This window comes from Molothrus ater, chromosome Z (genome assembly GCF_012460135.2).
Source record: "Molothrus ater isolate BHLD 08-10-18 breed brown headed cowbird chromosome Z, BPBGC_Mater_1.1, whole genome shotgun sequence".
NCBI lineage: Eukaryota > Metazoa > Chordata > Aves > Passeriformes > Icteridae > Molothrus > Molothrus ater.
In genome coordinates this window covers 7979473-8005994 of record NC_050511.2, presented here as the reverse complement: position 1 = coordinate 8005994, position 26522 = coordinate 7979473, and the positions used below count along the sequence as shown (strand labels likewise).

The 26522-nt window shown below is 38.2% G+C and overlaps 1 protein-coding gene across 14 annotated transcripts in view; it reads left to right on the top strand.

The window, feature by feature from the left end:
• Positions 1 to 26522, top strand: part of UBAP2 (ubiquitin associated protein 2) — a 140775-nt gene that overhangs the window by 5720 nt on the left and 108533 nt on the right. For 13 of the 14 annotated variants that reach the window (XM_054517834.1, XM_054517844.1, XM_054517833.1 and 10 more), the window contains 4 exons: positions 15900 to 16039; positions 19941 to 20018; positions 21598 to 21708; positions 25521 to 25674. In XM_054517834.1, coding sequence (XP_054373809.1) covers positions 15941 to 16039; positions 19941 to 20018; positions 21598 to 21708; positions 25521 to 25674 — 442 coding nt within the window. In that variant the 5' untranslated portion in view covers positions 15900 to 15940. Of the gene's footprint in view, positions 1 to 15899; positions 16040 to 19940; positions 20019 to 21597; positions 21709 to 25520; positions 25675 to 25706; positions 25818 to 26522 lie in introns of those variants that run through there. The other variant, XM_054517845.1, reaches the window with a different exon arrangement.

The window sequence follows — 26522 nt, the reverse complement described above, 5'->3', positions numbered from 1 at the left end:
AGGACTAATTGACTGTCCTAGTTCTAGCTGAATTGAAAACAATAATTCAGCTGTCTGTGAGGGAAGAAATAGGTTGAACAGTGTTTGTTTTATCACTGTCTGACAGTGATAAAATTGCCCAGGTCCTTTGTATGTTCCGTCTAGGAATTGCACGGATTGCAAATGATGACTTGAAGTGCAATACATTGTTTAGGAGAGGTTACACTGAGTTCTTACTGCATATTGAACTCCATTTTGTGATGTTATGTACATCAAAAGTATTTTTAAAAGTACTTTTTAATGAGACTAAAGCCCACACTTGGCAGAACTATGGGAGTCCTAAATTACAAGCTAACTGGACCAGCCTAGTTTTTGTACTCTCACAAGTCCAGACACTTTTCCCAAAAACTGCAAGACCTCCACAACTGTAGAGAAAGATTGAAATAAAGTTAGATGGTTAAAATTACTTGCATAGTTAGGGTTATTGAAGCTGGGAAATGCTGGGATGACAGTCATCCAAAATGAAACATCACTGAGGTGTAGTTTCTGCTAGGAAACCTGCCTCAAATATTTGGATGACTTTGCTCCCTTGCTGATTCTGTGGATTACTGGGGAGTGCTTTTGAGAACTTTCGCCATGAGAGAGGGCAAAGCAAGAATGTGTATAACTTATATTGTCCTCAATAAACTAATCCATTAAAATGGCAGATCAGGAGAAGATGTTCGAGTGTTTCATTAGTTATGAAATGACTCACCCACTATAAAATATGATAAAACATAATGCAAGAAACTGCAAAACCATCCAATTTCAGTTAATTTTGCTACTTAAGTAAAAATTGAACACAAAAACATACTGACTGAGGCATCTTGCCTTTCAGGCAAAAGCAAGGTGATGTTGAACATTTGAGCCACACTGTGGTAACCAAAGGCCCTTCTACCCAGCAAAAAGAAACAGGTAGCTGTTTGAAACTGGAGCTGAATATAGGGGAAAAGAAATGAAAAAGTTGAGCAACTGGAGTCAGCATAATTTTTCTTCTTGGGACTTCATTTAGGAGTGGTAAGGGGCCGGGAACTGCTTTTATGGTCGTAGGTCCCCTTTATTTACAGACCTTGATTGAAAAGCTGATATATAACTCTTTCTCCTTTTCCAGTTGCTCCACAGTACTGGAGAAAAGTTATGATTAGTTGTTAATGTGGACTTTTTATGATCCTTTCTTTGACTTAACAGACAGGTTCTAATGCAGTGTGTAAAGGGAGAAGGACAGAGTGAGTTGCTTGTGGAGGAGCAGGAGGAGGATGTGGCTTGGGGCTAGTTACAAGACAGGTTTGTGGTGGGGGAAAAAGGGGGAAGAGTTTGGTATTCTTGATCTTGATATGATGCGTCGCTACTTTGATTTGTTTGTTCAAATTATTCGGAGCCTGGTTCATATAAGCAGAATCAGTAATGCTGGGGAACCTTAGGTGTGTCTTAACAAACAAACAAAATTCCTGCTTTGATGAACTACACTGAAAGTGAGTAATGAAATAATACCAGGAGTGATTAGCCGTGGTGGAGTACTTGGGGGGAGAGAAAGGGGTCTCTGTTCTCAACATCCCATTTGGCTGTTAAATCTGCCTGGTGAATTCTTTGACACTGAGACTATGTTTCAGTCCTTTGAAACGGTATTGCTCTGTTAGTGTGTAGTGGCTGTGTCTCTGGTAATGCCGACTGCAAAGCTGTGAGGTTGTTTTGCATCTTACTTTTGGTAATCCTACAAATGTGTTTTTGTTCTGCATTTATGCTATGTGTAGTGTAGCATTGACAAGTTGCTGTATCCCTCAGAAGCTTATATATGAACAGATATGCTGGAAAGACTGTGAAAATTTTTTTAAGGTAATACTTTTTTTCTTTTCTAAAACAGAAATGTTGAAGGGGATAAGCTATCTCTTCTGGCACTCAATAATTCTGAGGAAAGTTAATTTTCCCGGTAGATTCACTTAGTCATTCTGTTGAATAAAATAAGAACATTACCACCTCTTACATTTCCTGAAAAATCTCAGCTACATGCTTCTCAAGTTCCCTACTGGGTGAAGTAACGTCATGTAAACATAGGTCAAACACTTTGCTAAACTTTGCTAAAATGTATAAATGAACTTTATTTTGTTACAGTTAAAACCTAAAAGCATTAATCTGGAAACATGGCAAAGCCTGAAAATGGAGCTTCACACTAGGCTGGTTTTATCTCAATGCATGTTTGGGCATTATAACTCTATTGTATTTTATACTGGTATGGTGTTTATGGCTGGAGAGGTGTGGGGCTCTACTTTCCTGAAATCTCAAAGACCAGCTGGGAGGACGTGATATGTTTAGTTCTTTCAGGACTAGGTATATATTGACCTCCTAAGGATTAAGTTTTGGGGATGTATCAAAGCTTGTTGAAATATTGACCTATAATATGTATTCTTCATCTCTCTTTTTCAAAACTTATATACACACACACACATATATATATATATACACATATAGATATATATTTTTATATATATATATTCAAAATCACCCGGATTTCTAATTTAAAGAAAAAGTGTAAATATCCCCTCTGTTTATCTTAAAAAAAAATTAAAATATTAGGATCTCTATTAAGCTTCAGATGAGTTTAAAAGAAAAAAACTCCTCAAAAGCTCCTTGTGAAGAAGATGATGGGAGAGTTTCCCAGTTGTGTTAAATTCAAAACATCACAGCTCCAGGAGACTTAATGTTAACCAAAACACTATCATATGTGTCTGGAACTTACACTTTCAATTCTTTTGCACAATTGGATAGCTTGCTAAAGCTCTAGAAGAGTACAGCTAAAGAAATACTTGTTTGTAGTATAGTTTGACATCAGTGTGCTTCTAAAGGTTCAACAACTTGCATTTCAGTCATGGTATAATGTTTGCTGACAAGTGAGTTCCAGATAAACGTTTATTTAAATTTGGTTGCCTCTGAAGTAAAACTACAGCATTTAGTATGTTCACATTAGTTTGTAAGGTTGATTTTTTTTTTTTTTGATTCACCAGGTTTTGTCCTAGTTTTTCTTCTCACTTAATGTCATTACATTCCTTGGTCTCTGTTTTATTCCTCATTTGATTTTGGTAGGAACTGATAAATCAGTCAAACAAAGGTTTGTGTTCTCAAATGTACTTGCATATTAGAATATATATGAAAGTCTAACATAATCTCAGATATGGAAGGCTTTACTCTTGGTGCTGTGTGTGCTAGGAATTTTCTGGGTTTTATTTGTTCTGTATACAAGAGTTGAGATTTTAGAATGGTTTTCAGGGAAGTTATGTCTCTGGCTCTTAGTGTGAGATGATTCATTTAAACATAGTTTTTCCTTCCCTTTCTTCTTTTTTTTGGCAAAATAAAATCTAAAAGGAGTGCAAAATGTTTTACTTGGAAGTATTTACAACTCTTCAAATGGACTTGCATGAATAAGTGGAAGTAAAAATTCTACTCTTTTAAGTTGCTGTTTTCAGCAGTTGTATGTGTACTCCATAATGTTTAAATGCAGTGTATTGAGAGTTGTTTTATCCCATTCTATCAGTCTCTTGCATTTGATCCTGTGCAGAAATTCCTATGATGTAGTTGCGAGCTCACAGTATCTTCCAACAAATCTCAAAAATTCAGACTTCAGGGCAGTGTTCTCTTGAATATCAAAACTAAGGTCATTCTAACACCTTTTTCCTGAGAGTTTTAGAGCATAGCAACAGGGTTGGTAAGTATAGGTTTTCTAACATTAGACATCAAAAACTGAAGGAACCAAAAGGATGGTACCTACTTAGATGAGGCTTGTATACTTTCAAAGAAAACTACCTTAAAGCCCCACAGAACAGCAAATGTCAGTGTTCTGAAGGTGAGACTGTGAGGGGGTTTTTAGTCATTTACTTTCTGCTGATTGTGGTTTTGGGTGACTGCTATCTCTTGTACTTTTTTCTCTGATTAGAGGAGGTATGTTACATTCTTCCTTTTAAATGTTTATTTTTACTTTATTCTACTGATTCAGGTTCTTACTAGTTTTCAAAAAGCCATGTTTTGGACAGTGTACTCATTGAACTTGAAAAATAGTCTTGTGTTAAATTGAGAACACATTTAAGGCATCATACTGTTCTGCATTTTAAACTTGTCTGCTATTGGTTTCTGAATTTATTTACAGTGTCATCTTGGCTTTTTCAGCAAGTGTGCTTAACAGCCCCCTGCTGTGCTAGAATTTTTTAACAAGGCTCTGTAAATGACTGAAAATTATTACTCTGTTTAAAAAGCTGTTACTTAAGTTTGTAATGCAATTTTTAGAACTTGTAATATTTTATCTTGATTATTCCTTGCTCATCCTTTGCTTGATTTCTGTGTACATACAGCTTTCTGGTTTCCTTGGAGAAAACTGATGTTTACAACACATCTTCTGAAATGGTTTTAAATATTGTCATTGTCAAACCATTTGTTTAGTGAAGTTTTTAAAGGGGCAGTATGCTCTCTGTAGCTGGTACCTGTAATATTTCAATGTTGTTGCTAGAGTTGAACACTGCAGTAAGCACAATGTGTATTCCAGGTGCAGAGTCAGAATTCATATGTGATGGTGAGGTGTACAGTTAGAATAAATAAGCTGTTTCAGGAGCTGTGTATAGAGTACAACTCCATTTTGTTTCAAAAGTGAGCAATTTCATCCTGTAGGAAAGTGCTTGGTCTTTCAGACTTTCAGTGGTAAAATGAACAGGTCACTATCATCTTCTTGGAATGTTTTAGAAAACACATTTTCTACTTAGGCATTTTAATATTGCCTTGCACAGTAGATAAACTTGGCATACCTGTGTGGAATCAGGGACTGTGATTCATTCCTATGCTGTACTCAACTAACATGGAGTACAAAAATAAGGGAATGTTAACTTGATGAAGATAAGGGAATACATTAATATGAAAAGGAATTTTTTAATGGCTTAACAATAGGAAGGGAGTTTCGAAGAAAAGATTTATATGCTTGTTCAGATTTTGTGAACTTAAAAAGACAATATTACTCATGCCCTTGTGTGAATTTATTGTGAGCTGGTTTGCCTTGGAAAGAAGTGGTGGAAGAGAATGACAACTTCCTACTGGAGACAGCAAACACAATAACATTTAAGTCAGACCAGATTAGCAGAAGAAGGTACTGATGGAGCTGGAACAGTGGTCATGGGTCTTAGAAAAAGCATACAGGTCGTTCTCCACCCCATTTATGTTTAGAGAGAAAGTAAATACTGGATTAAATGCAATAAAACTGTAGGCAATTTGATGCTTTATGTGAGCACCTTGTCTCTTTGGTATCTTCCTCAGAAAATTTAAGCAACTAAGAAGTGAGAGATGAATTTAATTTTGATTTAATTTCAAGGATGAGAACAGCCTGGATGACTGTATTCCGGCTGTTAGGTTGAATTCTGCATAGAGGCCTTTTTATTTGCCTGCTCCTTTCTAGCAGGTTTTAGGTTGTAAAGATAATTAATCCTTCATCTCTTTCAAAAGTTTGGTATCATTTTTGTGCAGATGAGATAGACCTGACCTCACATGAGTTCTAGACTGATGAAATAGCTGAATTTACATATGACACCATGTTGAGAAGCTGTGGTTGTGAGGAAAATAATACTCAAAATCAGGTGGGAAAGCTTGGGGTAAATGCAAAGTTCCTGAGTGAAGCAAGTTAATGTGGGGATTCGTATCAGAGGAAACTTGTCACACCTGCTTGTTTAAAGCTAGATAAAATGGTAACAACGATTGTGACTGTAAGAAAGAGCAATCCAGAGGTGGCAGCTAAATGGAAGTGATCTTTGATGGCTTTCAGTTCTTTGTGCTGTTTTAGGTGTTTCTTGTTTTTGAGCACCTGACAGTAAGTTTGTAAAAGGATTTCACTCACTTCTTACAGTGTTTTTTAACTTTGAAAGGATAAACTGAGCCAAATGGCTGATAGTTTTCATTAATATGTGATGTACAGTGATTGTGAAGAAACGAAATGGTTAACACTGCCTTACAAACTATTATTTCTTTTCCTCCTTCTTTAAATTCCTCCTCACTTTAAATTCAGAGACAATGTATGTCACTGCAAAAATAAAAAAACAACTGAACAAAAGAGCTTATTTTGTTTTGCTGGATATTCCTGCCTAAGATTAGTCTTGAGAAGTATAATCTGGGACAAAAAATACAGGAAGATGTTCTGGAATATTTTGCTTTATTTTAAAGTGGTTTTCTGCAAGACTCCTAGCTTTCTTTTGTCTTCTGAGTATAAGAACGTATCACAAGGAGTGGTTTGTGCTGGTGGTCTTCCCTTGGTGTCTAGTTTGGGGGTTGGGAAGGTGCAGGAAGGATACTGAAGGTGTCTGGTGTTGCTACCAAAACTGAAGCTAAAATCAGAAATCTGCTACCACATTTTGTAGATACAGCATTACTGATTACAGAGTGTATTTCCTTCTATATCACTTGTGGCTTGTAATTTCAGCATTGCTTTTTTTTTGTATGTGTTGTAATGTGATCTGATGAGTGGCATAAGTCTGAATTAATCCTGCCCTCCAAAACTTTTCTGTGGTGGCACTTTCTACTTTGTCCCTCACTGTCAATTCTAGTGTGAATTAAATAGGGGCCTTTTTTTGATGCAGTTGAGTGTGTTTCTGCAAGTGTGAGAATGTCTCTGCTCTTGCTCTGCTATTTTTAGTCCTCTTGCTTGTATCTGTTTCTATTCAAAGAATTCCTTTGGAAGCTGTTCCAGGAGAGAGTGGTTTGGTGACGCTGGGGGAGGCAGGGAAAGTGCAGGCAAGGAGTGTGCTTGTGATCTGGCAGCGAGATGTCCGATGTGCAGCACTGCTTCCTGTGTGACACCTTGTTTCTGAGCAAACTGTTCCAAGAGAATTCCCCCTGCTGAGTATTGTCCTGCCAGCTGTTACGTGGTTCTTGGTGTCATTTGGAGTGCCTGGGTTTCTACTTGAATCTTTTTACTCAGTTTGTTTTTCTGTGGAAACAGCAATTCATTTTAGAGGCTGTTCAGGTATGGGCTGTTAGAGCAGGTAACTGAAGTATGCTTTTCTAGCATTTAATAGCTGGAGCCAGCTGTTCCCAGTACTTGTTCTTCCTTGCTCTTTTTTTTTTTTTTTCCTTGTTTAATTTTCTGAAACAGCTTATTCTGGAAAAGTTTGCACTTGTTATTTAACAGCCTTTTTTTTTTTTTGTGGTTGCATGTATTACTCATCTTGTGAGTTCAAGGTAGCTGTTGATTATAATGGTAGTGGTAAGTGGGGGTGATCCAGTGAAATGTTTTTTTTGGTTTTAAGTGTTGTATCTTACAGTTGGTAGTATTGACAAACTGGTGGAAGCCTGAATGGTGTGTTTCCTCACAGCCCAAACTTTAACTGTTCTGGAAGTGTCCTGCTGACATTGTCACAAGAAGGGCAGGAACAAGTGGTTTTGAGACAAATCAGTCACAGTTAGTGCAGGAAGGTCATCAACCCTGAGCAGTTTCAATGGTGTACTTCAATCTTATCTGAGATGCTTTGGCCACTTAAGTATTTTTTTTTTGTGTTGTAGTATTGATGGCTTAACAAGAGTGTGGCCTGAGTTCTTATGTACTTTCATGTATTCTTTGAAGAGAACATCTATAACTTGTGTAGTTGGTACTCTGCAGCTGTTTTTTCACCTACATATATATGTGTGTGCCTTGCCACCTGGGCTTTTTGCTGACCCCAGAGTTCATCTCAGGCTGAAAATCTTTGCAAATTATTGCAGTCTGAAGAGGCTTTGCTTTGTGATTCTTTTATTAGAGAGAGCCATTCAAAAAACTTCCAAGTCACCCAGCTCTGTTTTCCTCAATGGTTTTGTCTGGATTTCCTCCTTTCCCCCTCAGAGGGGATGCTGTGAGTTTTAATGAGCTGGCAGAGTGAAAAAAACCTTGTCAGGGTGGGGCTTTTGAGGGAATGGGTGGATGTTTAATTATGTTATTCCTCTAAAAGTGAAATCCATAGATGACTGGCAAAAGTACTGAATATTCAGTTATGCATATAAAATAATTAAAGATTGTTATGGGTGAATAAGTTGCTTTGGACTGGTTTGAATCTATTTTAATGTCTGAAGCTGAATGTAAACATACAGTTCTGTAGCTGGGGAAAAAGACTGTATTTTGGGTTAACATAAGCTGTGTCAGTATGGCTGTTCTGATGTTGATTATACCCTCCTGTTCTTTGGATAAAAGCACCTCCAAATCTTAAAGATACTCTTTGCTGCAAGTTACTAACTGGATGCTAACAGGTATCTGAGAGGTTGAACATGAAGTGTTCCTCAGTAAACGTGATAGAAGCCTCTTTTCTTCCAAGATAATTATATATTCAAATGTACACTTTTCTTCAAAACTCTCCTGAGAGATTGGGGTTTTTTTGTTCTGTTTTTAAAATACCTATAGAGAATTGTTTCTATTTTTTTGATTGCACGCATGGGCTTGACCAGGATCAAGTAATGCTCTACTGGATCCCAGAAAAACAAAATACATTTCTACCTGTGTGTAATGGTGCCTGTCTACTAAAAGCAAGTTCCCCCTTTCCTCATGAACTTGATCCCTGTCCCTCCTGTCAGATTCAGCAGTTGTATAGCCACATAGTTTTCCACTGGATAAGCTTGTTGAACTGACTGATTGTTTTGTTTTAGAGGCTTTAGTTTGCTCCTGGGTGAGCCTACTGAACCGACTCCCTCTGCAGCTGCAGGATCATTAGCCCAATTGAAGGAAAGGAACAATATTTTGTGGTTAAAGAGTGGGGGAGCAGGCATGCCATTTCTGGTGATTGCTCACAGTTGTGTGGTATTAGATGTGAGCTGATACTTGATTTTAATGGAACAAACTGTTTGGATTCTGCCCAAGCTATGGATTGAACTTCAAGTGAATATAGAGCCAGGTCCCAAAGGGGAACTAAAACTCCAGTCCAACCATGGGTTTTTTTGAACTTGAGTGTGCTCAGCCATCCTTTACTTGCTTGAGAGACTTCAGGAGGGCTGTGTTGGTTCTGGTTGCAGAGGATAATGATTTTCAACTCTGAAAAGCCTGCTAGTTAGTTTTTTTTTTTCCCCCGGCTGCAATAAACCTTTTTTTTTACTAAATACTAGTTAATGTTTTTTCCAATCCTCCTAGTTAATGCAGTGGATGATTCAATTGGAGTGTCTGGAATCCCCCTGATGGGTGGTTGTCAGAGAGAATTCCTGTTTCCTATATATTTTGTTTTTTCATTTTTATTTGGGCCAGTGCAGCTTTTTTTTTTTTTTTTCCTGTTTTGGTCTTGGTAGGTTTGGGGTTTTTTGGTGTGGGGTTTTTTTTGTTTGTTTGTTTGTTTGTTTTTGGTTTTGTTTTTTGTTGTTTATTTTGTTTTGTTTTGTTTTGTTTTGTTTTTCCTGGCAACAGCTGTGGTCTAATCTCTGTTACCAAGTTCTGATAGTCCAGAGTATGGTGCTTAGAAAACAATAGGCAGTTTGTCTGTGTCTCTCTGTTCCTTGAAGTTTCAGTACAGTTAATCATAACTGTTGGTAACTAGTGCATTTTTGCACGCCCTTGCAAGCATGGGTCCTATGTACACATATTAGTTCACGGAGCAGAACCTGCTTCCTTGTAGATACTGATGTCTGAAACATAAGGTCAAGTTCTCTGAATGTTTTAGGACATTCACTGCCTTTCATTGTCCAGAGTCACTCAGGTGCATACAGACATCAGTGGAGCTGGGTGAGTTTTGCTAATCAGTTTTTCACAAGTCTGAATATTGACTTGGCTGTGTGGAAGATAAAGTCCTAGGTGGAAGTCAGTCAGACTTCTCTGATTTTGGTGTGATTGATTGTCTTACCTTTTTTTTTTTTGTAAATACCAGTTAAAGTTGCATTTCTTCCTTCAGAAATTTCTGTATGAATAAGGGTACATGTGGCCTCTGAAGCTTCAGTATTTTTAAAGAAATGATGAGGACAAGTCTGCAGGATATCTATTGAGTGTAGCTGGTAGATTTTGGTTAAAACTAGAGAATCACCAGTATATTCTGAAATGTGAAGCACATCTCTCAGTCAGACACACTGGGATAATAGGAAAAAAATAGATACTCTGAGAGGATTTTAAAAAAATGTTAATTATAATACCTAACTTCCATGGTTGAAACATGCTTTACTTCTGGAAAATGTACTGTGTTCAGTCCCTTGTCCACATCATACTTTTGGGCTCTGAATATGTGACCAGCTTATGCCTAACTCCAGTCTTTTGAGGAGGAGCACTTGCTCTTCCAAAACTTCTACCAAGTGCTGTCTTTTATTTGTAAGACCTCTTTGTGTATTTCTTTGTCTTACTTTGCATAGCATATGGTTAGGAGTACTAATCCTTAAAATAAAATTCTTTTATTCTGGTATTAAGGAGAAATTTCTGATTTTTGCAGATGGGAACGTGTTCTTAGCTAGTTATAGATTTGCCTAGCAGGATAATTGTTTCAAGTAACAACTTGGAGGGCTTTCAAAAGGTGGGTAAGAATAGTCACTTGGTTATTGGTTACAGTTTGTTAACATGGCTTGTTTATGTATTAGTTTGTGTTTGTGCTGGTACTCAGACTCTCCCCAGTAATACTCTTTCCTTGGTAAAACATAAGAGCATACAGATAGTAAAGTTTCTCTCTCCTTTAGTGTTCTGCCAGTTATGCAGGTCAATATTTTTCCTATTTGCCATAGAAGACTGTAAGATGAGGCATGAATCCTCCCAGGATCCATAAACTCACGTTCAATGTAGTTACTTGGGGCAGTACAGACCCTGAGCCATCAGCATGGTTCCTGAGGAACATCTGACTCTTGCAAACTCTTCCTGTTTCAATCAGCAATAAAGAGATGGTGAGATGCTCTGGACAACAGCACTCAGGTGAAATGCATTACATCGAAGCTTTGCAGATGTAATTGTTTCCCACTGTTCTTTTTCTTCCTGCTCATGAAATCCTACAGCTGGAGCAGTAAAATCTGAGCTTACTGTACATGTACAGTAGTTATGCCCTCCTGAGGCAGTGTCCTGCAGCCTTTTCGCAACCCTGTCACTGTGAGAAATCTTTAACTGGTAGCTTTGTATTTTGAATATAAAAAAGCAGTCACATTTTTAAGGTGTTCACAGAGGTCTTTCAATGGTTTATCACAGTCCAAGAATCAAGAAAGTAACTTACTTGAGACTGCCTCAGGAAAGCAATCGAAACTGCAGATTTTATTTTCAACTGATGGAAGTGAATATATTTAACTTCTAGAGGAATCTTGAAAGTCAGTTGCTGTTGCTATTGCTGTGTCTGTTCCTGGAAGTTCAGTAATAGATTTCCTGTATCTTGGGGGCTTGCAACCATGTCAAATCAACTTTTATCCTCTATTTCTAGGTTTTCTGATTTCTAAGTCTAAAAGGCTTAGAGTTCTTGCTGAAGGAAGATAGAACAACATATGACAGAAAACATCATAATAGCTTTAAAAACCTGCTATTTGTGTTGATATGTGTTCAATTAATCTTTGATTATTTGCCTTTCTCTTTTCCTTTTAAAATCCAAAATGGAAACACAACTAAATGTGTTGCATAAGACAAGGGATGAAGACTTTGGAGGTGGGGAATTTGGTAGTTTTAGGAAGGGTTAAATTATAATATTTTGTTACTGCTTTTTTAAGCTAGAATGATCCTTGCCATTCCATGTTACACATTTCTGGAGCTGCAGTTGTAGTATAGGTTGTTGGACTAAAAAATGCTGTACAGACAGAAAGCTAAAAAGACTGAGAGTTGGGATGGTTTTCATAATTGATTATTCTGTTGCTTTCCTTTTTTAATGGAAATTTTTTAAATGAAGTCATAACTGATGATAGAGGCATTTTTAAATGTTAGTTTTGTTTGGGTTTTGGTTTTTTGTTTGTTTTCAAATTAGTAAAGACAACCTTGGTCTGTGGGTACTAGGTTACATCAGCAAAAAAAGAAAAAAGTTGAGAGGAATCTTGTGCATATTCATTAATTGTCATGAGAATAGAGGCATTTCTTTATATGAGAATTTCTTTATATGAGAATTTCTTTATATGAGAATTATTCTCTTTAATACTTTCTCCTTTTTTTTCACTAGTGCTCTGTACTAGGGTATAGAAAGTGATAAAACGAGTATTAGTTTCATTTAATAGTTTATATGTTTCTTCAAATACAGCTGTTTTGGTTGCTTATTAGAATTGCAACATCTGCAAGGTGTCAGGTATTAACTGCTGATGGGGGACTTTTGCACTGCACCAGATGCTGACATGGAAACTGAAACATGTTTGCCAGAATATTTTTTAAATCTTTATTAAATAGATTTTAATTAAGAGTTTTCTCCCTCCCAATCTCAAATCATATTTCCTCATTTGATCTACAGTTAAAATTAAGTTTAACAGTTTGTGATATCCTGCTCATTACTGTGATAGCAGCCTGCCAAACACACTTGATGAATATGACAAGTTGGAGAGAATAAGAAGCTGCTTTGTGAGCAAGGAAATGTTCTTGTTCAGCCCCATCTAATTAATTAATAATATCCCACTTATGCTCAAAACTGTCGTTGCTGTGATAATTTGGAGGCAGTGCCTCCCTGCTGCTGTTGCTTCTTACTCTGCAGTAGGTGTGGTTGGCACGAAGCCTCAGCCATGTGTCCCTGCTCAGTGCAGTGTCTGAGGGGGAGCGCAGCCCTCCAGCTGCTGTGTCTGGACACTGCCAAGAGACAGTGGGAGCCAACTTAAGAGGAAGTAAAATAACAGTATTTTGAAAGGTCTGTTTTTATCAGGCTGCCAGTTTTGCTTTTAAAAAGACTAGATTTTGTCTGATGGGTTATAGCATGTCCTTGTTGGCTTGTTGGGGACTGTCAAACTGTGTGTGGGGTTCTACACTTGCCTGAGGCAAGTACAAGTCCATCCTGCTCCCCGTACCTTTGCTGGGCTTTTTTTTTCTTCGTTCTAACCTGCCAAATAGTGCTGCTCATGTACTGCACAATCAGGAGGATGAAGATCTCCTTTAAAAACCCTCTTTAGCTGTTCAGGTTGATTGAGCTGTTCCCACAGCAGCGTGATCTTTCTGTGCTATGTTGCCTCCCAGGAGTGTTTCAGCCATTTGTGTGCCTGCCTTTTTTCTTAAAATATCCTTTCATCTTGAAGAACAAGTATGGCTCAAGCAGTGGTGGGAGACACATGCTAGGAAAAGAAGAAGAGACACAATCTGCTTGAGGAACCACAAATTGCATGGCTGCCAAAGAGCAGGGTGTAGTTCAGCCTGTGCTTTGCACAGAAAACAGAAAACTTTTTAATATAAGTGTCCTGCTGTCCTGTCTAAAATATGAATCATCATATTTTCAGTGGCTTTGGTGATATTGGGGGAAATCACACTGACAGAAATATCAAAATTCCTAGGTACCATAATAAATATGATGTTAATTCAGAAATTATGAACAAATCGAGACCCAATGGAGTTATTTTCTTAACAAATCTTAAGTCGCAATGGGCTGATTCTATACAACCATATATGAAACTATAAGCTTGTCTTTCAGAGAAGTTAGTGCTCTCTTGTGGGCTCTATTCAGATTTTTTTGCATTGCTCATTGTGCTAGTTTGAATTCTGATAAGCAGTCTGATCCTTGGAAAAAGAAACAGTAAAAAAAAATCCCAATGAAACAAAAAGCTAACTCAAAGGTCATTATTAGTCTATATAAATTGAAGTTTTTGGATGTTGTCAGTCCAGTCAGCAAAGCTTATAAAGCAGATTTTAACATAAACAGCTGAAATAATACTACTGCAGACTCAGCTGAAAATGCTGATATGTCTTTAATGTATCAGTGAATGGCCATGAGCAGATAGTCAGTGATAAATGTTCAATTTGCTGCCCAGAGCATCTCCACATCTACTTTATACTTTGCTGCATTCCATAGAACATGGTGTCAGTAGCTCAGATAACTTTTTGTTTTGGCTGTATCTGGCCTTCTTGTCAGACACAATGCTCTGAAGGTCTGTGTGTTCTGGGCCTTAGAACAAAATGCACTTAGACTGCTTTAAGGGACTGTGACATAGATTGGCTTTGTTCAGTGCATTCAGAAAGTTGTAGAAACACAGTATTCCAGTACAGCCTATAACTGCAGTCAGTTCCTGATCAAGTATATTTCTTATGGAAATACACTTTCCTCTCAGACATTAAAGCATTATTGAATGCTTTAGCTAGTACATAAATAAATTCAGTGTCCGTGTTCAATTTTGACCAACAAAAATGTATTTTTAAAGAAGAGATTTAGGTGATAATGTAGTTAATTGTCCTTTTGATTGTAGGTGAGGCTCTTGGGTATCATAAATTGGTATTTAAACTGAAGCATCTCATTGCAGCTTTAATTGTTGAATGTGCATTACTTGTGACCGCCAGTGATTCAGTTGGGTGTTGAGGAGGCTGCGTCCATGAGATTGCAGTGTGCTCATCTCTGAAGAGGAGACTGAGGTGGTCCTCATAGCAGTCTACAACTTCCTTGTAAGGGGAAGAGGAGGGAGGAGAGGCAGACACTGATCTCCTCTCTGTGGTGACCAGTGACAGGATCTGAGGGAATAGCCTGGAATTGTGTCATGGGTGCTTTTCTTCGGGTCTTATAATAAAAGTTCTTCACCCACGGGGTGGTTCAGCACTGGAACTGGCTCTCCAGGGAAGTGGCCACAGCACCAAGCCTGACAGAGCACAAGAAGTGTTTGGACAATAGTCTTGGACACATGGTGTGACTTTTGGGAATGGTCCTGTGCTGGGCCAGGAACTGGACTAGATGATCCTGAGGAGTCCCTTCCAGTTGAGCTTATGTAATACTGTGGTTATTGTGTGCTGAGCTCAGTGCTAGGCAGCTGTTGCCCTAGCAAGTTTTGTGCTGAGGCCTGCTCATATAATGGAACTGCAGTAGAAGCACTTCACTGTTTTTTGTACCTCTCCTTCTGCCCAGGTACACCTCTTGCAAATTGTCCTTACTTCCAAAAATTTTCAGTTTTACTTTCTGACCTTTTGGGGACAGAAACCAGGCAGTTGAACGTGAGCATTCTAACCATTTGAAAGATTTGTTACAGTTACCATAGCTGCTATAAACCATGCTCATTGATTAGTCCTGTGCTAAGTGCTGTACAAACAGGGGGAATAATAATGTCTTGTTTCAAAGTAATTTTAGTACTAGAGAACAAATAAGAATGAAAGCTGAGAGCCACAGATGGGGTAGCAATGATGTGGGGGGTGGATTTGGGGTTTTATTGGGATTTCTCTGTTGCTGTATACAGCCACAGTATGTTTAAAGCAGGGTGATAGGTAGTTTTATAAATTGTTTCTGTAAATATGAGGGAGATTAAAACAAAAGTACTGGCTATAGAGGCTGGATTTAAACCTAATCATCATAATTTCTTTTATAAATGAGAGATGAGAAGCAGAGTTGGAATTGGCCATGACCTCCATGAATGTGCAGGAAAAGCAGTTTTGTTAGTAGGGAAAGGAGGAAGTATTTAGTTCATGAATACGATTTTTGTGTAGTGTTCTGAGTGGATGTGAGAGTGGATAAATTCCAGGCATCAGAACTAGACAGCAGGTATTCTACAATTTTGAGTGATGCAGCTGGAGCTAAAACTTAATCAGAGTAGCCAACAGAAAAGTCTGTATATTAAATAACTAGAAAAAGCTATGAGATCTAGAAGTACCAATTGACACAGATTCCAGTCAGCAGATAAAAAGGCTTTCTATCCACTGCATTTCCCCTTTTAGTGTTAAAAACTGCAGTAAATCCAAAAATAGTGTATTAAAGCTGCTTTCTCATGAGTCTCTGTATAGAATCGGTAGTAAAGGCAGGAGTTCAAGCTATTGTACTTATGTTATTTGGTTATTGAATCAGTATCCACCTTAACTCACGCTCTTTTTTTTCTTTCAGATTTTGTATTTTGTACATACATTGTTTTGTATATACTGTATATGATGACTTCGGTGGGCAGTGAACGTACCCGGGGCACTCGGGACAAAATACAAATTTCAGCCACACAGCCGACACAACCACAGAAACAAGTAGTGCAGGTATGTGCTACAGTATCAACTTCTTTGACTTGAAAGTGAGAATGTAATGATACAAGTTTCTTCCCTGAGTCAGTAAAAGCTGAAAAAAGATGGGGTGAAAATACATGGTTTATTTTGGAAGATTATGCTTGATTACTTGCATTAATTGCTCAGTAATGCAGGACAGCGTTAAGTTATTCCTGTGTTGTCTTTAAATGAGTTTTGTGTTCTTCAGCAATGTCTCCTATCAGTGAGCATTTTGATGCCTGTGTCAGGATTTCTGTCCTGTGACCTCACAGTCCTCAGATCTCAGGTCTTCTATCTGTCAGCCTCCTGATGCTGGAAGATTTCTGGTCAAGCGAGAAATTTGAATGGGCAGGAGAAGCTTCGTTAGATGCGTGTTGTGATCTACAGCATGATTCAGTGTCTCTTCAAGTCACAAAATCCTAAACTTCTTGTGCAATGACCCCACCAATGACCATCCCCTAGCAGACTAAAATTTTCAGTATCTGTTAGATGGATATTAAGTTTCACCCTACTGCTACTGATTCTTGGCAGCAGTAGTTGCGTGCTTATCTGGGTTACAAAGAGTGCAGAATGTTTCTCCTTCTGACAACTCAGTATTCTCTTGACAGATACATCTCAGAATTAGTCTGGTTTCAAAAACTGTCTCAGTTCTTTGCTGGCGTGTGTGTATCAGTCTGGAGGTGATACACACATGAGCTCTACAGAGAAATACTGCCTTCTATTGTTTTTGGGGCTAGTCTTTAATATGGAGACACTCTTGGTCTGTTTTCTACAGTATTAATCATGTGACCTCAAACCCTTGTCATCTCCTTGAGTTGCAGAACTTGGCATAGTGGTGATTCATGCTAATGTGTGGATTTAGAAAGTGACTCTAAACAAATGGGTTGAATTTGGTTTTATTTTAAAATAAGGCTGTGGGAGTATATTGAGCAGCCTGGCAAAAGTGGTGACTTCCCCTTTTCCAACATTTTGCAAGACAGCACTGGAGTGGTTTGCTTGATTGGGTTCCCTGGCACAAGATAGACATAGGCAAATAGGAGGAAGTCCAGTGAAAAGCTGCAAAGATGGTTGTTAGACTGAAACAGGAGAAATGAGGGGTGGCTCAGGGATCTGGATGTTTTCAGCCCACTAAGCCAAGTGTGTTCTGTTCAGGTGCCTCATGAAAGGGTATAGGAAAGGTAGAAACCAACTGTTCTCAGAGAGCAAGTGGCACAAGCTCGAACACTGGTAATTCCTGCTTTTAAAAGGAAAAAAAAAATTACCATGAGTATGGTCATGGTGTATCTCTGGAGGACCTTTCCAAACTATGGGATACATTGATTTTAGACATTAAGACCTTTTTCTGCATTTTGTCCTTTTATCCTGCCTTTTGCATAATAGATACTGGTTAGATCACTTCAGTGGAAAAGGTGGTTATTTCATACATAGCAGTTATGTTTTAATGCTCCATATATTTTATTGTTGAGATACCAGATGGACCTTTCTGCTTAGTCAGTCTTTGCAGATCAGCAGAAATCTCTGGATTTACCTGTTTAATCACCAGTGATTCATTTTTCTGAATATAGAATAGTGTTTTCCCAAATGGATATTCCACTGTCATAATATCACATTGATCATCATTTCGATTATTTAACAAATTACATCATGTTTCTACTACGTTGCTTCTGGATAATAAATGTGCCATTTTATTGTAAGATGTATGTCTATTACTGTCACTTAATCATGGGTTTGGCACACTTCTGTTTTCTGGTAGTTTGAAGTTTTAGTTTAAAATTTCTTTCACTCTTCTACTGAAAAGGTACTTACATCTTGTAAGGATGAGTAAAGTTCAGGCTGTTTTGAAATACTACTACTTTCTTAGTCACAATTCAAACTTAATTATACTCTTGCTTAGGATGCTACAGCATCCATTCAAACAATGGTGCCTTCAAAATAAAGAACCTCTACATGCTGGAGGAAAGGCCAGAATTCTTTGTGACAGTGGTCTGATATTTTTGTAGTCATCTGGTGGTTTTTGTTGGTTTTTTTTCCTTCCGAATCTTCAATTCCATCTGGGTGTAATCCACTGGCATAAATATGAGTGTATTGCACCTACAAGTTTCTAGGCTCTCTGCTTACACAGGAAAACTGAAGATGCTGTCACATATTCGTAATTCTTGAATTAGTATGTTTTTGTCTTCTAACGTGGGCTTGAAGAAAACATTTCTTTATGGAAAAAATAAATCTTAGTGGATTCCTGATTTTTGGTAAAATATGCCATCATATCTCTACAGAAGTTATATTGTCTGAATGTCTTTGCTCTGGATATATTCAAAGAAAATCTCTTCACTTGCTTAAAAGCCTCAGTGTGCCTGTGGAGGCTGTAATCAGAGTGAGAAAATGGATCAACAAAACTTAAATTCCTAGACATTTTGGTTCTGCTGTCTGCTGAGTTCTCAGCAGTCACCAAGAACAACCTCCTTTGCACAGAGCACCACATTGACAGGGTTCTGTGGAAGGTGGAACTGGGGAGTTCAGAGCAGCCCCTTTTACCCAGTGGAGTGACATATGAGGCTGTCCGCATGACAGGCTGAAAAGGTGAAGTAACCCAGAGCGTACAACTGTTACAAATGCTAATTCTCTTGGAGCGTTGTTTTTGAGCACAGATGTCACTTCCCTCAAGGAACTGTGACAGCTGCAGTAACTTTTCAGCAAATAAGCACCTGGTGGTGTTCGTTGGAGTAATTTTAACACTCTTCTCAGCATTTGTGCTTGGTGGCCTCCTCTAGAACTTGGATTTGTGGTAAACTCTGAAAGCCAAACAGTCTGACTCTGATTAGATCTAACTTTGTGAGGCACAGAATTTCACGTGCGTATCCTGTGAAGTGGGATGGCAAAAGGTGAGATTCAGCCAGCTGCCATGGGTGAATCCTTTCCATCGAAAATTCCAGCAGATGAACTGATCCCACTCGAGAAAGAAGAACCTCTGCAGGCTCAGCAGCCGCATAGTGGGTCCTAGCTCTCTTCAGTATCAGCTTTCTCTACATGCAGCAGTAGCCTCTTGTCTTTGAGCAGAAGTCAAATGAGGTCCAGGATCTTGTAGTGCACACTGTTCTTTGGTATTTTCTTGGGAGTGCAGTTCATAGGCTGCAGGTGCTGCACTCTGAAGTGATGTGTGTGATGTGATATCTGCGTTAGAGTCGTTTTTCTCTCAGGGACAGCCGTAGTGTGTTTTGGATTTTTTCTACTTGACTGCATCTCTTTCAGTCTCTCAGCTTTTGTGCAAGTTGCCAGTGTGCATTTTTGTGCAGAAATGTTGCAGAAGCACCAGGTACTTCATCAATAGCAAGTTGCTTTACCAGTTTTCTGAGAACAGTATTCACTTTAAAAAAAAAACAGTGCAGCTGTTCATGGGCAAAGTTTTGAGACACGACCCAAGTCTTTTTAAGTGCTCAATAAAACTACAGAGTCAGATTGTTGTTGGGAGAGCTGTGGAAGGGGATGGGAGCAGGGATTTTCAGAGATGTGGTTAATTTAGAGATACTATTGCCAGTTTGTTACAGTTAAACTCTTAATACTGGAGTAGTAGATCTTAAATAAAAGTGAAAGCATTAATGTAGCTAAAATGTAGTCTTGCCTGGTCCTTCTGTGTTTTTATATGGTAGTCTTGTCAGTACAGTGACCTTTAACTGTATTTCAAATAGATTAGAATGTGTTGAAATTGCTTCTATCCCAAATAACATTTAAAACTATAAATAGGAATGGACAAGATATTGATCCCTCCCCCACAGCATCTCTGTGCTTGTTGTATTATGTTCTTTTTGAGAACCCATAGGAAAAAGCAGGGACACTGGGATATACTTCTAAAAAGTATAGTTACCTTCTGTGTACTTTTTTGATATAATTTTTTTTTCAGGCAACAGCAGAACAGATTCGCCTTGCTCAAATGATCTACGATAAGAATGACGCAGATTTTGAAGATAAAGTGAAACAGGTACATTTCTTATTGGTAGAAATTTTTTTGTCCCACAATAAAATGTTCTAGAACTGGCTTCCATTTTGGAGGTAGAGCAAAAGTTGTTTCTGAGTTAGATGAAACTTTTTTCAGAAGGACATAAGTTTAACTAGGAAAACATACTCTTATTGCACTCTAAAGTCATTTTACAAGAAATGTTGTGGTAATTCAGCTCTGACGGTGTAGTTTTCAGTGTAGGAAACTATGTAGACAAAGCTTTGTAGACAAACCCTTAAGCCAAAACTCGTTTATGCTGTGTCTTCCTCAGTGTATCTCTCTAGTATGGTCTTGATGAATAATGATTGTCAGAATAAAGAATGCGTTCAGCTTGTCCCTAAGTACATGCGAGAAAAACGTGACCTGTGTAAGCTGAGTTTGCTAATATCTTGGAAGTTTTTCAGGAAAAGTAGAAGTCTAATGATAGCTTAAAGATAAATCAAGGCGTTATTTTAAAAAATAAATAATCTTACCTCACAGATCTGTGTATGCATTAAAATTATAGAATTACAGTGTATAAATGAAATCTCTCACTTCCTCTACCATGGTGAGTGTTGGGTGTTAGATAATCAAGTTTTCATTATCTACTTACACCTGAGACCATTAATTCAAGCAGTCCTGGCATTATGGGTGTCTGTTGTGGCTGTTGGTGATTTTGTCCTGGTGAATACATCACAGCTCATGAAGAACCTACGAATGCACCCAGGAGGGAAGAATTAGCTTGAATGCATAAATGCAGCAAAGGAGCAGATTTCTTGGTTTCTTTTCATCTCTAAAACTTCCTCTGAAGCATTGTTAAATGCTTTTTGTTGTTCTTGTTACAAACTAGTTCTGTTGCTCTGCCAAAAATGTTATCTTGTACTTTGTGAAGCCAAAGGACCCTCATCAGTAGTGCTTGTGGCTGTGCTGATGGGAAGGAGATGAATTAAGTTCTGCATAGAATTTGTTTTACCTTCTGCATATGTATTTCTAGCTCATGTAGGTTTTGTTCTTTAGATGAATTTGCTGAATGCTCTGTGACACACACTCTTCAGGATATACACCATGAGTTCAAGGAGCATAATTCAGAACTAGATCTCCTTAATCACCTTTGTGACTCTGGTGTGGCCTTATGCTGAAGTGGATCAAGGGAGCTAGTCTGTCTGAAAGATAATGTATTTCTTAGTCTGGATGGTTTTCCAGGTGGATCTGTTCTCTGCCATGTCTTGCTATATATCTTTTCTCACACTGGGATAAAGAGGGGCAATTTTAATGGAGAAAGAGATAGGATAATACTGAAACTATTGTTGTCCTTTACACTTAACATACTGCTGATCTGGCAGCATTTGCTGCAAGCATACAGACCAGAAAAAGTGTGAAAGACTGCTTCCTTTTAATTTGTGCTTCTTCCTCTCTTGTCTGAATCCCAAGCAGATCTGTACAACGCAGATTACTTTATTCAGGATATTAGTTTACTCTGACATGGTAGCTATGCACTTTGTTGTAATTGGTGGTCATACTAGGTCTTACTTTCTTATGATGGTAATTTAGATATTTTAACATGTCTGACTTTTACTGCCAGCTTATGGAAGTGACGGGGAAAAACCAGGATGAATGCATAGTGGCACTACATGATTGTAATGGGGATGTGAACAGAGCAATCAACATACTGCTGGAAGGAAGTTCAGACACGGTAAGGTTTTACTTCCATGTTAAACTAAAGCCTTTTGTTTGCTGTGATTTTCGGCTTCTAGAAGGACATTGGGAAAGTCATGTTTCAGAAATTTTCAATTTCCGTGTCTCCATTCAATTTCTTTTGGAGGAAATGGAAACTAGGGCAGCTTCTCTACTGCATGCATACCTTGGAGAAGGCTGAATCTGGAAAATGTTGTGGGTGTTCAGCTGGTCTATTGCAGAGTTCCTATGCTTTCATTTATATACAGCAGTTTTAACTCTGCAGCAGAACTCAGTGCTCCCTCAGACACAGGGTGTTTCTTGCTACAGGTTTTGTAGTTACTGTGTAGACCCTCCTGAGGCCTGAGACCATTACAAAGGTCAATCTTTGTAAACCTGAGGGCAGGCAGGTATTTTAAGTTATGCATGTTCTGTAGGTGTGGGTTGCCAGTATTGAAGTTGGAGGAGGTGTCCACATCTGCAAGTTGGATTGATAATGCTACTTACGGCAGGAAAGGATGCAACAAGTAGTTGCTTCTTTAACTGTGTTGCTCATTTGCATGACTTAATTGAAAAATAGGAGGAGACTAAACTATGTGTATACAACAACAAATAATGTCACTTAAAAAGTTGCACAGTGAAATTTTTTATCCCAAGAGATACTAAGAAAATATGTTTTATTGCAGTTGAAGTTTTTGCTGGAGAGATTTCTTACAGTTTGTTTTTAAATTAGATTCTATCTCATTCAAGTTGGAAAAGTAACCTGGACTTCCTTTCTTGATGCTGAACACTCAGTATTTCCTGTGATTTGTCAGGATGTGTACTCTGGTTTATTGTTAATGAGGAAACTCACCCCTCACACACCCTTAATCTGGGACACACACTGTTTTGACTGAGGGGACTTTCTTTTCTATCCCCTTTTCATTTTTTATCAGAGTTGAGGTCTTCTAAACACAGAAGTATATGATATTGACAGACTGGGAATAGAGGAGAGCATTTCACTTAAATCTGTCTGGGTTATATGCTGTGTTCTCTCAGACTTATAATGTTTGCCATTTTTTAGTTGAAAGTAGTTTTCTGGTTGATAGAGAGTATTAAATCCTTTTTTACTTTAGCAATTTGTTGTAACTGATCATGACATAGAAAAAGCTTTCTGAACTCATTCATCAGCTACAAGTGATACTGGTATGTTCTGCACTTTTGACAAGTCCTTCTTAACCCACTGTTCTCTATAGACAAAATGCAACTTAGAAACAAATATAGAGAACTTGAAGGAGTCAAGGAGGAAGGAGTATTAATTGATGGGTATGAAAAATTTTATTTTTGAAAGTTTATGGGCCTCCAGTTGGAAGGATTTGTTTTAAGGCCATTATACTTGAGAACAGTTTAACCATGGATTTGACATAAAGTTGTAAGCTGAAGTACTACAAATTCTGAATGAAGATTTCCAAATCTCTCTTTCTAGTCTTACTCTGCTTTGATGCACTTGAAGTTTTTTTAAACTTAATTTGAAAGATGTGTCCATTCAACTGAAGGAATTTGAAGAGTAAGGCGTGATAGTAAAAATGTCTGTTTATAGTTTATTTGATACTCAGCCAATTTTGTATTATTCTTTTTTGGTTTGCTTTTGGGGTTTAAAGCTGTGATCTACAAGCTGTAAGTGTATGACTTTGTAAAGACTTTCCTTTTGCAGCAGTTGTAGCAGTCTGGCTTGGGCTAGTTAGAGGCTTGTGTATGAGTAGAGAAGGACATGGTTTCTTTGCCTAAGCTTGTATTCATTTAACTTCTTAAACCCATTTTATGCTCAGCTGTGTTTTACTTACTAAACCTTTGAAGATAGAACAAAACAGACCTTTCAGGTTTTTATTCTTTCCATGTAAGAATAGGACAACAAGAGTTATCTGTTACAGATTTTCTCAAAGGTCAGACCCACTGCTATCATTTGGGTTGCCTCAGGCATTGTCAGCTGAAATTTTAATCAGTTACCTCCCTCAGAAAGAGAGACAGCTCAACTGTTTGTGATGGATCCCCATGCTCAAGGTAGCACCATCCTCTATCTTAAACGACATGCCTGACTTTCTCAAGGCTTTCCTCAAAATTGTATTGTGGGAAAGCATGGATCTGATGCTTTCATGATCATCTTATTACTGATTCTTCCTAAGTTATTTTAAATCTCACTCAGGAGAGGCTGCTTCCTCTTCAGCTTTGCAGCCTTATCCAGTTTTGGGTGTTTCCTGAAATGGTCAAAGATATTTTGGCACCAAGCCCATCAGTGAATTAGTGCATTCTGAATTCTACAGACTTGGGTGTTCAGTTGTCAGCGCAGGTCTCTTTCCTCCTGTGAGGTGTGTGAAGCACTAGGAATGTTTCAGTGCAGTTACACCAGCTGTGGTAGCTGATGCCATGTGGTGCTTACTCGGGGAAGCAGCTTTCTGCCTCACGGATAAGGTGGTGGTCTTCAAATGTGTTTAGTTTTGTACCTCTGATCAGCTCTGGCTGGGCTTCACCAAAGTTGATTTAGTTTTCTATACTGGAGGTGGAACTGCAAAGTGATTTCACCTTTCTTTCTCACCAGTGCTATGCCAAAAAATGAGAGAGTAACCATTCTCTTTGTTCTTATTCTCTCAAAGGAGACTTTGTAACACTGTGTTTGTAAACAGCTTTGCTACCCGCTTTCTTCCTTGCACTGGCTTCCTAGGCAGCTTGAACTAGCTGGCCATGGTCTGACTCCTCAGGGCTGCTGAGTTGCTGTTGGTGGAATTGAGAGATAAGACAGGACTTAAGATTACTGGTAGACAACCTTTTTTGTTTGATGTAGGTGCCTGTCAGACGTCATACTTCAGTGCTTCACAACAAGTTGTATGTGCAAATATTCTGATATTAAATATCTTATTTGAACTAGAAGCTCCTGGAAATGGGGCCATACATGTAAACCTCCCTGCCATCTTAGTGATTTGCAAATAATACCTTTTCTTCTTACTTGCTTTGCAGCTATGGCTTAATAGACTAACCATGGAATTGCATAATATATGAGTTGCTGAGCTATTCTTGGCAAGTGTTTTAGTAATTTTATTTTCAACTCCTAGAGATACTCCTGTGGAGCTTATAACACCTTGAATTTATTTTGAAACTGAGTTTAAAATTAAAACAGAAGCCTGATATTTGGACCTTGATCCCGTGTCTTGTTTAGACATAGCTTTTCCTGTGTTTTGCTGTGTTTGATGGTCTATAGCTGTTAAGAGTGGATGGTCTGGCTTATCATCAGTTCTCCCAAGCTGTTGTTTTGCCATTCTGTCTTCTGGGGCTTAAATTCTATTATGACTGGATGAAAAGTTTTTCTTTTCTGTTTGGGTTTTTTTTTCCCCCTCTTAGGCCAGATACTTAGTCTCATCAATCTTTTGTTCAATGATACTTACAAGGGTTTTTTGGCTTTTTTCTTTTTCATTTCCCTGGGAGAAAAAGATAGCTTTGTTCATGTTCCCATGCTAGATTTATGGATGTATTTGAGAGGAAAACTGTTGTGTGCTTTGCAGATGTTCTGTGTTACAATAGTTCCAGTCTTCCTTGAACTAGTAAAAGGCTATTATAGCCAGAAATATTTGGGGTTCTCATATTGCCTAAGACAATCAAACTTAAAAAATGTTTTTTTTCTCATCTCTTTGCAAAAATACAGCCTGTCTTTCCATTTATATCAGTGTAGTTTGCATTTGTGACATTATGCAAAAACCTGGGTTTTTTCCATGAACTGGAGGGGTGTGGGGTAGAAAGTGTGCATTGAGAGGTGTCTCCTCCTTTTTGACTTTTGTGTCTAATTCTATTCTACCCAAATAGACTTCTTGGGAGACTGTAGGGGGAAAGAAGAAAAGCCTTGGAAAGGAAGGTTCAGAAAACAAAGAGAACAGAGAGAAACGAGGGGACAGAGAAGTGAGTCGCGGAAGGGGAAGTTCCAACAGACGGGGAAGAGGAGGCAGCCGTGGACGAGAGTGTACGTATAGGGCTTAATTTTTAAAGATTGAGACGCTTTTCTTGCAGCTGGAACTGACTGAGCTAAGAGCGAGTGCTTAATGGAGCAAAGTCCGTCCGACTATAGCTCAGCGTTGAAGGGATCATAACTTGTTTGTGCCACAGGTATGCTTGGTCTGTCTATGTGACTTGGTTTTGGGATGGTCTGTACTTGTTCAGAGACACTCAGTGTAACATAAGTCTCTGTTCTTGTTTGATGAATTGATCTTGTACAATTTGCAGTTCTTCAAGTAAGTTTTAGAATTGACTCTTTGTAAGTCTGCATGAGAACAAGTATGTCGCTGCACAGCTGATACACTTTTTTGTTTCTTTTAATGAAAAAATTATCCAGCTTTGACTCCATCTCCTTTTATGAGTGGGAGAACCTGAAGATGTTCTCATCTTCTCATAAGGGGAATGAAAACACTGGGATGATTATTAATCTCTAAATATATTTCTCACATAAATCAACCAAAGGTGAGTTTCTGCAACAGAGAAAATACATTGTTAGTTGAAACATTGAAAGCTTTGCTACATTTGCAATAATACATTGTACAAAAGCAAACTGATGTTTCCAAGTTAGAGGGAGTCACAATAGATCGGATGGATACATGTTGCTTTTTTTATCTAAGTTTTGTCAGCATTCTCTAAGCTGTGCGCGTTGTCTGTATTGGCTGTTTGCCACACTGATAGATGAGAAAAGAAATCAGAATGGATACAATATGTTTAGCTTTGCACTTATAAGCAGGAAAAACATTTACAATATTAGCCAACTCATGTTATTCATAATTGGAAGATATTCAACTATTGTGCCAGTATAGATGTTGTGAA